Genomic DNA, 15639 nt, shown 5'->3' on the forward strand with positions numbered 1-15639 from the left:
TAGTCTTTTTTTTTTTTTTAAGAAAAATAAGGTATTCATGTTTTATACATGAAATTACAATTTAATTGTTAAAGATATTCACCAAGGATGTTATTTAGAGTAGAATGGTCAGACTTAGCCCTGGAAGGAAGTGACATGAAGAGTCACAGGAAGGCATGAGGGTCCAAGTTGGCATTGGAGCCTCCCCCCAACCCATGGCAGGCTGGGCTGGTGGCTGGCAAGCCCAGTGAGCGCTGCCTTTCCACCTTGGGGCATCCCCAGGACAGGGTACCCTAGCTGCCTCCCTACACCTGACCTTCCTCACAGCTCCCTCCAAGATCCCACCCTAAGGTGACAGAGGCAGACCCAGGAATTGGTTCTAGGACTCAGGGAGCAGAGAGGGCAGGAGGACGGTGCCCAAGGGAGCAGGGAGCATTCCACTCTACTGGTCCCATAACACCAGGGCTGCAGCCTCTCCGCTTCCGCCCAGCCAACCAACTGCGTGCACGTGCTCTTGCAAGGGGGTTATTTTATTAACCGGATAGATTAAGCATCTCTCCTTCTAATTACCAGTTTAATTAACCTTGGCACACAGTATGTACCAACCCCCGAGGGACTGAGTCAGAATTGCCTCGCTGGGTGAGCATCGCCCATCTGCTCTGCCTAGTTTCAGCTGGCCCTCCAGGGACTGGGACTGCAGGCTGTGAGGGCCAGGGGTCTGGTGGTACCATGGAGGAGCAGAGGGAAAAGTGGAGGGGGGTTGTCAGGAACCTCTCAGGAAGATGTTGGGTTCCAACACGGCCACCTCTTCACCAGCCCTTTTGGAAGTGATTCTGGGCCACCCTACTTGGATCTCCCTAGGGCCTGTAGGGTAGCAATGGACCCTGAGTAAAGCCTGGGAAGTGGAAGACTTGTAATAAACTAACACTTACTTAATGGTGATGGTGCAGCATGCTGCCTTCAATGCCCTGGCCTCAGTTTTCTCATCTATAAAATGGGCATGGTGAGACCTAGGACATGGGGCAACTTATGAAGTTTAATTCAGAGAACAGAGCTCAAGATGCTTTGTAATTACACTCATTTAGTCACTCACTTATTCAGCACATAGTTATGGAGCGCATACTATGTGTTGACAAAAGTAAGCAAAACAATGATGAACAGAGAGAATTCGGAGTCCAGGCTCCATGAAAATTGGCCAGTGTCTGGCTAAGAACCCCAGAGTTACTCCCAAGTGTACACACACACACTCCTTTCTGGCCTGTTGCTCACAACACTCTGCCCCAGCACACACCTCACAAACACCTGTACACAACACCCAGTCACAGGCAAGCTCCTTCACAGCCATGCGCAGAACACACAGCACCTCAGAAACACGCCCACACACATGGAGACAACTCTGTTCTCCAGAAGCGTGAGGCCAAGGATGTCACATTAATAAGAAGCACAGAGGCCCCGGTAAAGGGGGTTTATATATTTATTTATTTAAGGGCTTATTAAAATCCTAACCTAGTCCCCTCTTCACTAATGCAGTGTTATTGGAGCCTCCTGGTGCCTGTGTGGGAGGGTGAGGATGGGAGCGTGTGTATCTGCATATGTGTGAGCAGAAGCCTCTGGATGCATTCTGTGCAGAGTGTGCTGACGTGTGCAAATCTGAGTGTGTGTGTGTGTATGTGCAACCGGGTGTATATATGCTTGTGTCCCCGTATGAAGGGTTAGTTTTGTGTCATGTTCTCATGCTTTTTAGGACCTTTCAGTAGTAAACAGTGCTCCTCAACCTATTTTCCACTCTCACCCCCATAAGGAGCCTCTACATTTTTTTTTCCTAATCGCCCCCTCCCTGAAATTGTAATACCACAATACCCTGTCTATCTGTTGGTGTACTGTGCTTTATATAGAGAGAGAGTCAGATTTTTTCACCCACCTCCACCCCCAAAAAACCAATTCTTTGCGTATCACCCCTGGAGTGATGCTGCCTCTGATGAGAACTCATGATGTAGAGTGAGAGTTTCTTGCTCCAGCAGCCTACAACCCCTGACGTCAGGGGCCATGGCTCTCAGTGTAGTGGGCCCAGATGGAAATCTCTTAAAATGCAGAGCCCTGGCCCCTCCCCCTGCTGAGAACCCATAGTAAGCCTGGGAGGGAGCCCAGAAATCAGGGTTTTAGCAAGCTCCCAGTGTGCCTCCCCGATGCCCTGACCAAGGGAAGGCTCTGAGGTGGAAGGGAAATAGAACTACCAGAGATCACCTTAGCTGAGAGGACAGGGTCCGTCTGGAGCCCCCACCTAGTCCAAGAGAACTTGGAATCTCAACTCACAAAGGCTGGGCCCTGGCTGGCAGGGCCTCGCTATGGCAAAGCTGCCCCAAGGAACTTCAAAGAGACTCAAGGGAGTCTGGTCACTGGACCAGGGCCCCTCCAACTGACCAGGACTCGGAGAAGTCACAATAAGGAGTGTGATCCCAACACAAGAAGTGTGTAATTGGAGGCTGAAACAAACACTAACCCAAGTGTCTGGAGCCCCCTTTTCCATCTGTGCACTAGAGCCACACTGACCTGGGTCTCTCTCCAGGGACCCCCTCCCCCCAACCTCCTCCCAGTTGCAAGAAGGAGGCAGAAAGTTACTCCAGCCCTGTACACCCACCAGCTTCTGGATTGCAATGGGAGCTCCAAGTTGTCAGGGATGTAACCTCCTCTGGGGATTGCCAAAGACCTGGTACCAAAATCAGTAGGAAAAAAAAAAAAAAACAGAGGCTTTCTACCTGACCCTGCCTTTTGTGGGTGCCAAAGGAAAGCTCTTTGCAAGACTGGACCAGTGCCAAGCATCAGCCCTGGGTGTCTGAGTGATCAGAACACAGGGGACCAATTGATGCTCTGTGGGCAGTGGTCCAACATGGGGCTGCCAAGGGGCAGATGGGAGCCTAGAAGAAGGAAGGAGGGGCCATCGTGGAGGCTGAGGAGCAGGGAGGGGTGGTGGGGGGTATAAGTGATTCTGTGATGGCAGGAGAGGGGAAGGTGGAGTGAGAGTAGGTGGGAGATGAAGATGGAGATGGAGGGAGAAACAGTGAAAGTACAGGGAGGGAGGGACACTGCGGTCAGATGGGGAAGCCAGAAAGGCATCCTTCTCCCTCTCTTAAGCTTTTAAAGGCATCAGAGCATCTTGCTAATTGTTCATCTCCCAGAGACGCTAATGAAATTAACTCTGCAAAATGCTCATCAGGTCATCTGCAGAGGGCATGGTGCCAGGTTTCCACTTGGTCCAATCCTGTCCTCCTCCTCCTCCTCAGCTCCCCCTGCCCCTTCCTGACAGTTCCCCCACCCCCTCCTTTCACCCTGGCCCCTCAGCAGGGTACACCTCACCTTCAAACCTGCCTGAGAGCGCCCAGTGGGGAACATTAGAGATGGGGGCCATGTAGCCAGGGAAACGCGTGAGTCACAGATGCCATAGGTTTCGTGGAGCTGGAAAGGTTATCTCTGGTTGTGTTTCTGATTGTGTGTGTGTGGTAGCACATATACCATAGGATCATGTGTCTCTAATAAAACCATTTGTTAGACTGAACATTCTTTCAATCACTCAACAGACATTTTTGGAGCAGAGCCTGAGTTTAAATCCTTGTCCCATTCCTTACAAGCTGAGTGGCTTTAGGCAAGTACATCCCTTCTCTGTGCTTTAGTTTTTGCGTCCACACAGTGGGGGTTATAACACCATCTGTTTCCTAAGGGGCTGTGAGAATCCATAGAGATTAACCAGGTAAGGAGCTTAGTCCTGTGCTGGGCAAACGGTATCTCAAGAAATGTCAGGCGCTGGCCTTGGTCCTGAAGACTCCATGGTGAGAACGCCTCATTTCTTGAGCAGAGGCATAGGAGGGGACCAGGCACAAAATTCTCAGTAGCATGGGACTGCATGGAGAATGGACACAAAAAATAGTCTGTGCATGAAAGAAGTGGAGATATCTGGCAGTATTTTTACATATGTAAATACACAGAGATAATATGTGTTTTTTATTGATTGTTCTCAATATTGATTCAGTATTGATTGATTATATTACTGATTGTGTGCATCTGTGTGGGTAGCGTGTGGAAAGTCCATTTGTGTTAGAAGCAGAGATTGAGTGGATATTATATGGTGTTTTGTTATATGCTGTGCTGTGTTAAGTCACTTCAGTCATGTCTGACTGTGCAACCCTATGGACTGTAGCCCACCAGGCTCCTCTGTCCATGGGATTCTCCAGGCAAGAATACTGGGGTGGGTTGCCATGCCCTCCTCCAGGGGATCTACCCAACCCAGGGATCAAACTCAGGTTTCCTGCATTGCAGGCATATTCTTTACTATCTGAGCCACCAAGGATGATGATGTTATAATGACCTGAAAGAATTAAGACAGAATTCTAAAAGAAAATATGCTTAGTGAAGAAGCAGCAAGATACTTTTGTTAAATTGCACAGTGCTCTGTACCAATGAGCAGGAAAGTGCAGGGATGAATTGGTTTACTTGAGCAGATATAAACTAAAACCCTCTAAAAGGGTATGCTGTGTGTGTGTGTGTTTTGGGCTCAGGGAATGGGTGGATGTTGGGATTCTATGTGCAGAAGGGAATGGTCCAGTTATTGCTGGGGGTCCTGTGAAGAGGTTTGTTTCTAGTCTCTCTACCTTCTTAACCCCTACATATTCATTTGTGTTATAGCCGAGCTCTCACTACAGCCTAATGCTATGTCTTCTCCCACAGGCTGCAGTTTCCCCCAAAGGGTAACACTGAGCCATGCAAACACTAGGCACTAATACTTTCCCTATCCTAGGCAAGGCTCTAGAACAGATTTTTATAAAGGATGATTCCGTGTCATTCTTTCACATTAAAAAAAATGATAGAAACCCAAGTGGGCTTTGGCAACAACAACAAAACACTCTGAAAAACAAGTGTGTATCTGGTAGCTTCAGGAGCAGCTGGATCCAGGGGATTTGAATGAAGAACCAGGGTTTAGCCCTTCTCTCTTCTCCAGGCTCTGCTCTTCTTTGCCCAAGCTTTAGTCTTGGGCATGTGCTCCTCACAGGATGGAAGCCCTAAGATCACCTCTTTCCTTCTTCAAGTCCAGGAAGAGAAGAAATTCTTTCTCTCCTTAGTCCCAACAAAAGTCCTAGAAATGAGCCTTAGTGGTGTGACTTTGTTCACACATTCATCCTTGATTGAATCACACAGTTTAGGGAATAGTGGATGCTGTGCATCCTGAAATATGTACCATCCTCTGGAACTGGGGTGGGGTAGCCCCACATGAATCTCATGCACTGATGGTGGGGAGGCGTGCTACCTCAAAGGAAAGAGAGGAAGATACTGCTTTCAGAAGACAGAAACTAAATGCTGAACAGTGGGCAGATATGAGTGCTGGAATCATGGAAGGGACCATCAAGAGGCAATCTGGGGCCACCAAGAACAAGTCCTTCCTGCCAAACTAATTTCCTGTTTGATTGGGTTTTGGCCTAGTAGATCAGAGCAAAGCAGGGGACTCATGAGTCTTTGGCTACGCAGGGTATTTCCATTTATTCTGTGGATGTGGCAGTTATATGTGAGCTAAAGGATGGAGTAATCAGAAGTTTCCCAAGTGGATGAAAGAGAAGCTGACTTACTGTCCCACTGCAACTTGTAGGTAGCATATAGAGAGCCACTGAGCTGTCCTTGGTCCTGCTCTGAGCCGTCTGTTTAGTAACAACTTGATTGAAAGCATATACAACTTCCCAGACTCATCTGGGAATGACAGGAAGCTGAAGAAAACAGCAAGCCCCCTGCCCTACATCCTCCATATCCTGAGAGGGCTCGATGTGGGAGACAGGGATTAGATGTAATACAGTGGAATAAAACTGGGATGAATAGAAGTTTCTGGATTTAAATTCAGAAAACCAGCAACCCAGGGTAGATGGGTAACACCCTGTTGTTGGCAGCACCCATGGCAAAGACCTAGGGCAGTGTTCCTCAAAGAGAGGTTTTCAGACCACTGGCACCAGTAAGAAAAAAAATTACCGGTAGGGGATGGTAGGGGCTTGGTAAAAGCGTGGATTCCTAGACGTCTCCCCTGAATGAGAATGGGGAAGGAGCAGGGATTGGAGATTTGCATTTTAATCCCCATCACAGGAGCTTCTGGCACATCTTCAAGTCAGCAATGGTCTCGCCATGAACTCTGAGGTCCCTCAGTCTGGTGGGCATTAACAGTACGATGTCACTGATCAAAGCTGACTGGGACCCTACTCATGCATGCACAAGGCCATATGCGCAGGAGATATGCCATCTCACTTCAGGAGATGGCTTCAGAGAAATGTTCCCACTGGAGAACTCCTGCAAGGGGCGGGCAGGGCAGGGGGCAAGGGGGCAATGTGTTAAGGGTGCCTGTATCAGCAGAACTGGAGAGAGAGAATCCAGGGCAGACCCAGACTTTGTGTTCCAAAGTCAAAGAAGTAAGTTTTCTGAAGGAAAGAAGTGGCAGACATGCTTGATGTGGCCCCAGAAGATGAACCCAATGAGGGACAGATTCCTGCTCCCTTGAGAAGAGACATTTCTGTCCAGCAGAGCAGGTGTCCTGTCAGTGGGGTATTGCAAGGGGCTACAGACACTTGCAGGAGCACCCCCCCTCCCAGGGAGGATCTAGTTCCTCCTTCCCTTGGAGTCTGACGCTCAAGAGTAAATCAGGTTGGAGGTATCAGGTGCCCTCTTATCTGGCCATCAAGCTTTGGGTCTGAGATGAGCCCTTCCTGGCAGCCCTCCAACCTGGATTTTTATATAGAATTCAGGTGAGACGTCTACTTGCCCATCTCCACCAGGGAATTCCTACTTCTTTTCCTGACATGGCCCTGAGTACCACTTGGAAGAGAGCAGCTGACCTGAGTGACTGAAAGGAGCCATGCGTGCGAAGATCTGGGCACAGGAAGGGATGGAGGTGGTATGAGCCTGGGTGCTGGAGAAACAGAAGGGAGGCCACCATGGCCAGGGCCCACACAGAGCTGCCGAGTAGGCAAGGGGAGGGGCGTGCTGGGGCTGGAGGCTGTGGCCATCGCTGCTGCTGCTGTGCATCTATTCCAGTAGCTGCCTTCCAGGCATGCGGTAGGTATGCGCTTTCTTATCCTCGAGTGGGGCCATAGTTCTGACCGTTGAATTGTGAGTGGAAGTGATGTGCTTTCTAGGCTGAGCCACTGACTGGGGGGAGGGTGTACCTCCAGAGCTCTCGTTTCCTCTCCCTCATGGGAGAGTGGCTGCTTTGTCAGCCCGAGTCCTTGAGTGACGAAGATCTGGAGCAGTGGACCCATGAGAAATACGTCTTTGTTGACTTAAGCCACAGAGACTTGGGGGCGGTTACTACAACACAACCTAGTCTATCATGACTGCTACACACACCATCTTATTCCAGCTGAAGAGAGGGGGCCAGAACTGAATATAGAAAGAGACCCTTTCTTTTCCTGTACCCCAAACCTCATTCCCAAGTTCTCATCCCAAAGCAAAAACTGCAGGATGAAATTTAAGGAGCATGGACATTGAAATCAAACCTTGTACAGAGTCATCTCAGCTAACCTCACAGTGATTGAATAAGATTGGCCCTGGGCATAGGGTTCTTTCCTCCCCCGAGCCTCAATGACCTCATCTATAAAATAGGTATAATAATGTTCATTTAATAGGATTCCTTGTCAGGATCAAAGCAAATGTAATAGACATAGCAGAGTCTAGCACACACCATTAGGACATCATCTTATACCCTAGCCCCAATCCCAGTCTTTCATCCTCAACTACTTCCCTCCAGTACCCAAATGGGGGCTGAAAATGAAGATTCTGCTATTGTTTCACCTCTCTCACCCATTTCTTTCCTGAAAGTGGGATGAGGTATAGTGTCAGAGGGAGCAGCCTGGGCACACTGCTCCCCACAACTCACACACACAGTCCTGTTGGGTAGATCAGGGGCCCCTGACACAGTCTATGTACAAGCAAGCCCCAAAGCAGAGTTCAAAACCCAGAGCTGGTGGATATTTGTGGACATTTTCATCTGGGCTTACATGAAATTAATTTTTTTTAATTTTTAGTTAAAATTTTTAAATTAAAAAAAAACTTCATATACAATGGCTTCTACTGAAAATTTGGAAGATGTGGCCCCATTGGGCCCCACCCTCTCAACCTGGCACCTGGAGAAGAACCAGCTGCGCCTGGAGATGGGACCCTGTGCCCAGTCCCTCCTTGGCACTGATGTCCAGCATCTATAGATACCTAACTGGACACTGTCTGGTGTTTTTCACAGCAGAGTTAAGAGGAAAGCAAAACATTTCTCACAACCCTTCTCTCTCAAACGTGGGAAACAAAAGACAGACCGAGAGAGGGCCTCGTGTTTCAAGAAATATAGGAGAGCTCGTATCTCTTTGTGGAAGCGAAGACCATTCTTATGTCGCCCAGCGTGCAGCATCAATTGATTATGTATCATCGACTGGCGTTTCAGGATGCCCATCGACTACAGGCATTTTAGTTTGCGACCCTGCCCTTACCCTTCTCATTCTCCTCCCGACACAGAGTAGGATCTTCTTTTTCTAACCATTCTCCTTGTGCACATGGTGCGCGTCCGTTATTTCCTTTCTCCTTCAAGGCAACCCTCTGTTTATTTAAACCCGATTAGGGTATGGGGGTGGGGAACAGGAGGCTCCAGCAGCAGTCGTTGCTGGAGGCTCCGGGAGACGCCGTGACTTGCCCAAGGTCACAGAGCTAGAAGACGGAGGCCCCTAGACTCTACCCCCCAGAACTCTCTAGCTCCCAAAACCCAGTGGTTCCTTCAAGCCCACGTCTCCTGCGAGGTGCGCGCTCCGAGCGCAAACGCTGCACGTCTTGTTGATTGCGCTGCGTCCTAGCGTTGTTTTCTTTAGGTAAACGGTGCCGTGGGGTTAGAGAAACCTAGGATCACTCTGAGGCCCACCTGGTTCTGTGGCTGGGACTGCGGGTGGCCCCTAGTCTGTCCTACCCGCGTACCTCTGCGCGCGGGCCGGGGCCCGGGAGCTTCCCGCAGACCCCTACCCGAGCCGCGGACTGGGTGGCGTACAGCAACACGCCGAAAGCCTCGGAGCACGGCCGGGAGGTGCGGAGCAGGGTGGGGTGGGGGAGAGGGCTGCGCGGAACCGCCGCCGGACACCGCTGTCCCTGGCCGCGGTCTGCAGCCTGGCGCCGCGCCGGGATCGCTGCAGCCCTGGGCCCCTCCCGGGCCACCTGTGCGCTGGCTGGCGGGCCCGGGAGAACCCGGATCCGGAGAATCGATCCACTCCGGGTTTCAGACTTTTGGCCGGTCCCTGGAGATCGCGCAGGGAGGTGGGAGGCCTCCCGCCCACCACCCCAGCCTCTCCCTGGGGGAGCCTCGGGCAACGCCGAGAGGGATCCCCAGAGCTGGGGGTGGCCCGTTCGCGCGGCGCGGGGCTGCTGGGCCCCTCCCTCCTTCCCCCGCCCCGCCCTGACGCCGCCCAGCTCCGTCGCTCCAGTCCGGGTTTTGCGGCGCCCGCCGGCCCGCTCCCCGGCTGCGGGCTCCGCGCGGCGGCTGGCTCTGTGCGCGGCGCGGCTGGCGCTGCGCTCCGCCCCGGCTGCATTGCTGCGCTCCCGGTGCCCAGGGGAGGCACGCGCCGCGTGCGCCCCGCAGCCGGCCGCCCGGAGGCAGCGCAGTCCGCTGGCATGGGCCCCGGGGGTGCCCGGGGCCGGGGCTCTGGGCTGAGGCGCTGAAAGGCGCCCTCCTGTCCGCGGGGCCCCGCGCCCGGCCCGCCCGCCTGCCCGCGGCCATGGCCGTCCGGTCCGGCCTGTGGCCAGCGCTCCTGGGCATAGTCCTCGCCGCCTGGCTCCGCGGTTCGGGTGAGTCACGCGCGCGCTCTGGGAAGGCTTGCGGGGGACCGTGCGCGCGAATGCTCGCTGCTCTAGGGGTCTTCTGACCCGCGCTGCTGGACCGGGTTGGGAGCCCCCCGAGGCCAAACTTTGCGAGGCGGGACGCGGGGGCCGCCTGTCGCTGCTGCGCAGCTTGCCCGCGCGCTTCCCCGGAAGCCTGGGTTCTGCCAAGTCCAGGAGCAGCTGTCAGCGCGTGGGGCTGGCGAGTGTAGACGCCCCACGCCTCTAGGCGGGGGAAGTTTGCTGGTTGCCCGGCCCCAGCGCAGGGTTGGGGGTTTAGATCAAAGCCCCGGGGAGTCTGGCTTGGCCGGTTAGCCGGTGAGAGGGTTTTGACCACATCCCAAGTGCCCAGGAAATTGAGGACAGGGTTTAAGATACCGTTTCCCGGCAGCATCTGCCCCAAACAGCTACTCACAATTCCCAGCTTGGCACCTGGCCGCTGCCCACGTCCGGAACACAGTGTCCTCCTCTGTCCCCGCCACACACTCTCGCACAGGCGCACACTCAGGCGTGGAGGCGCATACACCAGCCCCCGAGCCCTTGCAGTCCTGCACAGTGGAAGCACCAGGGCCCCGGGCCGGCACTGTGGCTCCTGGCCTTCCTGGTGCATAGGGGCCAGAGTTGTGAGTGGGGAAGCTCTACCGCTCTCCCCTCTCTGTTTCTCTGCACAACCCTTCTCCCTCCCCTCGTGTCCCTTTGGCCACCCTCACCTGCCCCATAACTCAGCCCTCAGCCCACTCCTGGGGGTGGGAGGAGTTCCCCTGCATCCTTTGTCTGCTCTCCCCGAGCTTCCTTCCACCTAGGCTGAGTTGTTGGGGCCTCCTGATGGCTGCCTGCCCCCCTGCACTTAGCAGAGCTGAGCACCTATATGGACCGGAGGGGGTCATTTGTGTGATCAGGGGGGCATGGAGCTTGCCCTAGCAATTCTTGATTCTTGCAGCCCTGAGACCCTGGGGGCTGCCGCTGAGCCTGGCCAGGCCATTGTTAATCCCAGAGGTGTCAGAAGGGAGCACTAGGGTTCCTGAGAAAGGAAGCCAGACTGACGGGAGAGGAATGAGTGAAAGCTCAGAAAGCAGCCTGATGATTGAGGCTGATGTCCGTTTCCTTCAAGGGTCTCTGCGTAGTGCATCCTGCATCCACTGGCTAGCGGCCCTCCCCACCCTGCCCCCTTCAGTCTCCCCTCCCTCACCCCATCCACTCTCCTTTTCCATCCCCCCAGCACCCCCCACCGAATCCTCACTTTAACAAACCCCTCTGCCCATGACCTCCCCTCCGCATCTGGGAGATTGCACTACCACTGGGTGTGTGTTCCTGTTGCACACATGTGCGTGTTAGGAGTATGTGTGCATTACTCAGGGGGCACGGGTTGAGCCACTGACTGTGGTGAGCTGGGGGGTGTTCATGCCCCGCGCACGGGGGGAGGTGTTGCTAGATACCCGGTAGGGGCCCAGGGCTTGTTTACTGAGTCAGATGCATGCGGGAAGGTTGCGTGGTCATATCTGCATGTCGCCCCCGTGAGCACGTGTGAGAGCTCTGGGCTGGCATGTGTGCCCTGGCGATGACGGGGGCTGGCGATGTGTGCAGCCCGGGTATGCGTGTGGCCAGATGAGCGTGTGTGGTGGCAGGCCTGCTGCACGTGTGTGACGGTTGTGAGCAGTGGCACAGGTGAGCATGTGTAGATGAGAGGGTGATGGGTACTGGTGAGTCCGGGTGCCGCAGCCCTGGGGGGTGCTGCGTGGATCCCTCAGGAGGACATAGAGTCCAGGAACCGCATCTCAGGGCCATGGGGCACCTGTCGGGGCCTCGTGCAAGGTTGCCCAGGGCCCTGGCGGGTGGGCACCAGTGCCACACGGCTGCCCTGGAGCAGAGCCTGCCTCCGGCATCAACCCTCAGGCCTGTGTGAGGGGCTGCTGAAGGGCACAGGGTCCTTCTTGTCATTTCGGGCCCCTTTACTGCTGGCCCCCACAGGTTCTGGGCACATGTGCCCAGCAGGCTGGCCCTGCGCTGACCCTGGCTCCTCCCGCATCGTCCATTCAGCTCCTTGGCAACAGCAGCCAGTGAAGAATGGGTCTGAGGGAGGGACAGCCAGCCAGGCTGCAGGGGGTGCTGGGGGCCAGCAGGATCAGAGCCCCTGCTCCCCAGGCCAGGCGCCCACCCTCTGTCTAAAGCCTGCCCCTTGGCACACTCACCCAGGCAGGTCCTCTCTGTGCCCCCACACGCAGAAACCACCTGTCTCACAGGCTTTTCCCATTCATACCCGCTCACACAGCTGGCACCTGCCTCCCCGCCCCTGTGGGCTGAACACACCTGCCGGCTTCCTGATCTCAGATCTCTGCACTCCTGAGGGGAGGGGCCCACGGGGAACGGGACCTCCTGAAAGGGGGGTGCTGAGGGGCATCCCTGAGCCGTGGTCACTTCCTCAGCCCCTCTCCCACCTAAAGGGTTGATCCAGACCCACTTTCCACCCCCCATCAGCTGGGGTCATTGGTTGCTGGGAGGGGGTCTTCATTCTTCAGGGCTAAGAGATACTCTGCTCTCACTCACCATTCCTTGGGAGGGGGGTCTGCTCTTTGGCGGCCCCCCAGGCACCCACAGGAGAGGGCTGGTCCTCTGGCCCTCCTGCTTCTCCTGCCCTGTGCTGGGAGGAAATTCCTTTAGGAGCTTGGGGACTGGCACTGATGCAGGTACCAGACCCCCAACCTAGACGCACTGATGGACCTGGTTCCTAGGAGCAGCCAACTTTGGCCTCAGCCAGGGGCCAGGGGACTTCCCAGGTAGCGCTAGTGGTAAAGAACTCACCTGCCAGTGGAGGAGATATAAGAGACACAAGTTTGATTCCTGGGTGGGGAAGATCCCCTGCAGAAGAGCATGGCAACCCACTCCAGTATTCTTGCCTGGATAATCCCCATGGACAGAGGAGCCTGGTGGGCTACAGTCCATGGGATCACAAAGAGTTGGACATGACTGAAGTGACAGCATGCATGCCCAGGGGCCAGGACTCCCCTGTCTTACAACCCTTTCTCTTGCCTCGTGCTGCTCTGGGCCCCAGACCTGCAGACTGAAGTCTCAGAGGCAGAAGCTGCCCTGAGCCAGGTATGAGGGATTTCTCCAGGCAAGGACCCTAGTGCTGAGCTTGGCTGCCTCCTGAGAACAAGTGTACAGGCACATACACACACACACACACGCACACACATGCACATGCATGCATGCACACACACATTGTTTTGTGCACGTGCCCAGACCTGCTCTTTCCAGGCCAGCCCTCTCCTGCAGTCCGTCCTCCCAGGCCCCCTCCCCCTTTCCCCCAGCCTGAGGCGGGAAACCTTGGAGCCTCTCTTGGCTCTAACCTTCTCCTTCACGCTTCATGTCTAATCTGTCACCAGGTCCTCCAGCTCAGCCGACTTGTGACTTTGCTCAGGTCCCTCTCCTCCTTTGCCCCTCCCCACCCCAGCCCTTTCCCCCTCACCTTTCTCACCTGGGCTGGTGCCGTGGCCACCCCTCACTCCCTCCCTCCTCTGCATCCTCCACCTAGACTGATGCCACCGGTGCCCAGGCTAGAAAGCACGAGAACACCTTCTGTGGCACCCCAGTGGCAGCAGGTAAAGTCTGAACCCCGAGCCCAGGAGCCCTTAGGGAAACATCCCTGGGCAGACATGTTGGCAGGTTAGGTGTCCTCTCTGACTCCGGCCATCCACACTCCCAGACAAGCTCTGGCTTCCACCCACCGTACTTCCCATGCCTTGCAAAACGTGGTGCCCCCTCTCCCCGCCAGCCAGCCACAATCCCCATCCTATACCCCAGCATCCTCAAATTCTGGTCAGGGCCAGGCCAAGCCCTCGCTGCTGCTGCCAGTCCCCACTGTGCTGTGCTCTTCTCAGCCTCCAGCTTCAATCTAGCCCCTTCCAAGAGGCCTCCCCCACTCCTCCTAAGACCCATGAGGGGGCCAGGGCCCACTGGTAAGCCCCAAGTGGGCTCCAGGACAGAGGCACTGACTCTTTAGCCCTGGAGTGGCCTGGGGCAGCTGCCAGAGGCTTCTGGGGTGGGGGGGCACCTCCTCACTCGTGCCAAGGCTTCCCACAAGTATTGCCTTTGTCAATGGCACCATGACCCTGTTCTCAGCCCCCAACATGCTCCGAGTCACAGCCAGTCAAATGCTGATTTCTCTCTTTATTTCCTCTGCTTGAGTTTGAGTTCTCTGGCTAGACAAGGGGACGGTGGGATGGGCGCTGTGGCTGGGGAGTGGGGAGAAGTTTGCTCTGTCCCCTCGCAGCTCTCCTCGTCCCCCCTCTCACAGCCATCCCTGTGCCTAAACACAGACTGCCCTGCTCCAGGGAGGCCGGCGATGGCTCCTGTCCAGGGCCAGGACTAGCTAGCTGACGCCCCCACACAGATGGCTTCCTCGAGCCTGTATGTTGTGGGTCCCTCACAGGTGCGCCCATGTCTGTGGAACAGGAACCTTGCCTGCCCCAGCCCTCCCAGGCATAGATGTTTCCAGGCGGGTGTCTTCTCATGGGAATAATGTAATTCTGGACAAACTCCAGCCCCTGGAAGGTGGGGCTGAGGGGCACGCCCCTCTGATAGTACCCATACTGACCCTGACCATCTGTCTGAGTGGCCTCTTCCTCGGGCCCCACTCCAATGCTCAGGGCTGGCGTTGACACCAAGACTGGAGGTTCATTGAGCACCAAGCAGGGCTCCCAGTTCCCAGTTCCCAGCAGAGCCCAGCCCCTGGGCCCCAACCCTCCTCACCACCCAGATGGGCACCCAGCTTCCTGCAGTCAATTCTGCTGACCCAGCTCTCCATTCCCCTTGTCTGCTCCCATGAGAGTGGCACTGAAGGGTCCTCCTGTGATTCCCTGGTGGCTCAGATAGTAAAGAGTCTGCCTGCAATGTGGGAGACCCGAGTTCCATCCCTGGGTCAGAAAGATCCCCTGGAGAAGGAAATAGCAACCCACTCAGTATTCTTGCCTGGAAAATCCCATGGCTGGAGGAGCCTGACATGCTACAGTCCATAGGTTTGCAGAGTCGCACACAGCTGAACGACTTTACTTTTACTTGCTTTCCTGCCTCTGGGGAGCCTGTAAGGTAGAGTGGAAAGGGCAGGGCTTTGGAGGCAAACAGGACAGGCCAGGTTTCAGTCTAAGCCACCTGACCTTGGATGAGAAAATTTTTTCTCCCCAGCCTGTTCCCACCTTTGGAGAATGGGGTCACCTCTGCTCCCTGGGGTTAGAGTAACAAGTTGACGGGCAACATTGAGCACCCAGGTGGACCCCAACATGGAGTGGGTACCTGTGTGCCTCCTTCCTCCATTTTCCCTGGCATTTGAAGGGAAGTGAGTTGGGACAGGGTGGAGTCCTAAGCTGTGTCAGGCTCCAACCTCATACATAAGAGAGAAGACCATCTCTATAAACTGTTTCACTTCTTGCTGCCCCTGGGAGAAGTCATTGCTTCTAGTTGGAAGAAGCCTCCTACCCACCCCACCTCATCTATACTCATACCACCCCTTGCAGGGCACCTGCTTCAGACACTTGATTCAAACACCAGTCCCCTCAGGGTGCAACGAACTTTGGAGGTTCTGTGAAGATGATGATTTGGGCCTAGTTTGTCCTGGATCTGTGGTGACCAGCTCTGACACACAGAACATAGCAGCAAAGCAGGGGTGGGCACCCTAGATGCAATTCAATTCTGGTTCAGACTCTGCCATTGGATTGCTGTGTGACCCTGGACAAACCACTTAACCTCTCTGGGCTGTCTTCCTCTGTATGCTAATGGGCTGGGCTAGATAACTACTGGGGG

The 15639-nt window shown here is 54.8% G+C and overlaps 1 protein-coding gene across 1 annotated transcript in view; it reads left to right on the plus strand.

Annotated features, from left to right (window-relative positions):
* Positions 1–9485: 9485 nt before the first annotated feature.
* UNC5A (unc-5 netrin receptor A) overlaps positions 9486–15639 on the plus strand; it is a 64622-nt gene continuing 58468 nt past the window's right edge. Inside the window, exon 1 of the mRNA XM_069591753.1 lies at positions 9486–9813. Within this exon, the coding sequence (XP_069447854.1) occupies positions 9744–9813 (70 nt within the window). The 5' untranslated portion in view covers positions 9486–9743. The remainder of the gene's footprint in view (positions 9814–15639) is intronic.

The sequence above is a fragment of the Ovis canadensis genome, chromosome 5, assembly GCF_042477335.2.
Source record: "Ovis canadensis isolate MfBH-ARS-UI-01 breed Bighorn chromosome 5, ARS-UI_OviCan_v2, whole genome shotgun sequence".
In the NCBI taxonomy this organism is placed as follows: Eukaryota; Metazoa; Chordata; class Mammalia; order Artiodactyla; family Bovidae; genus Ovis; species Ovis canadensis.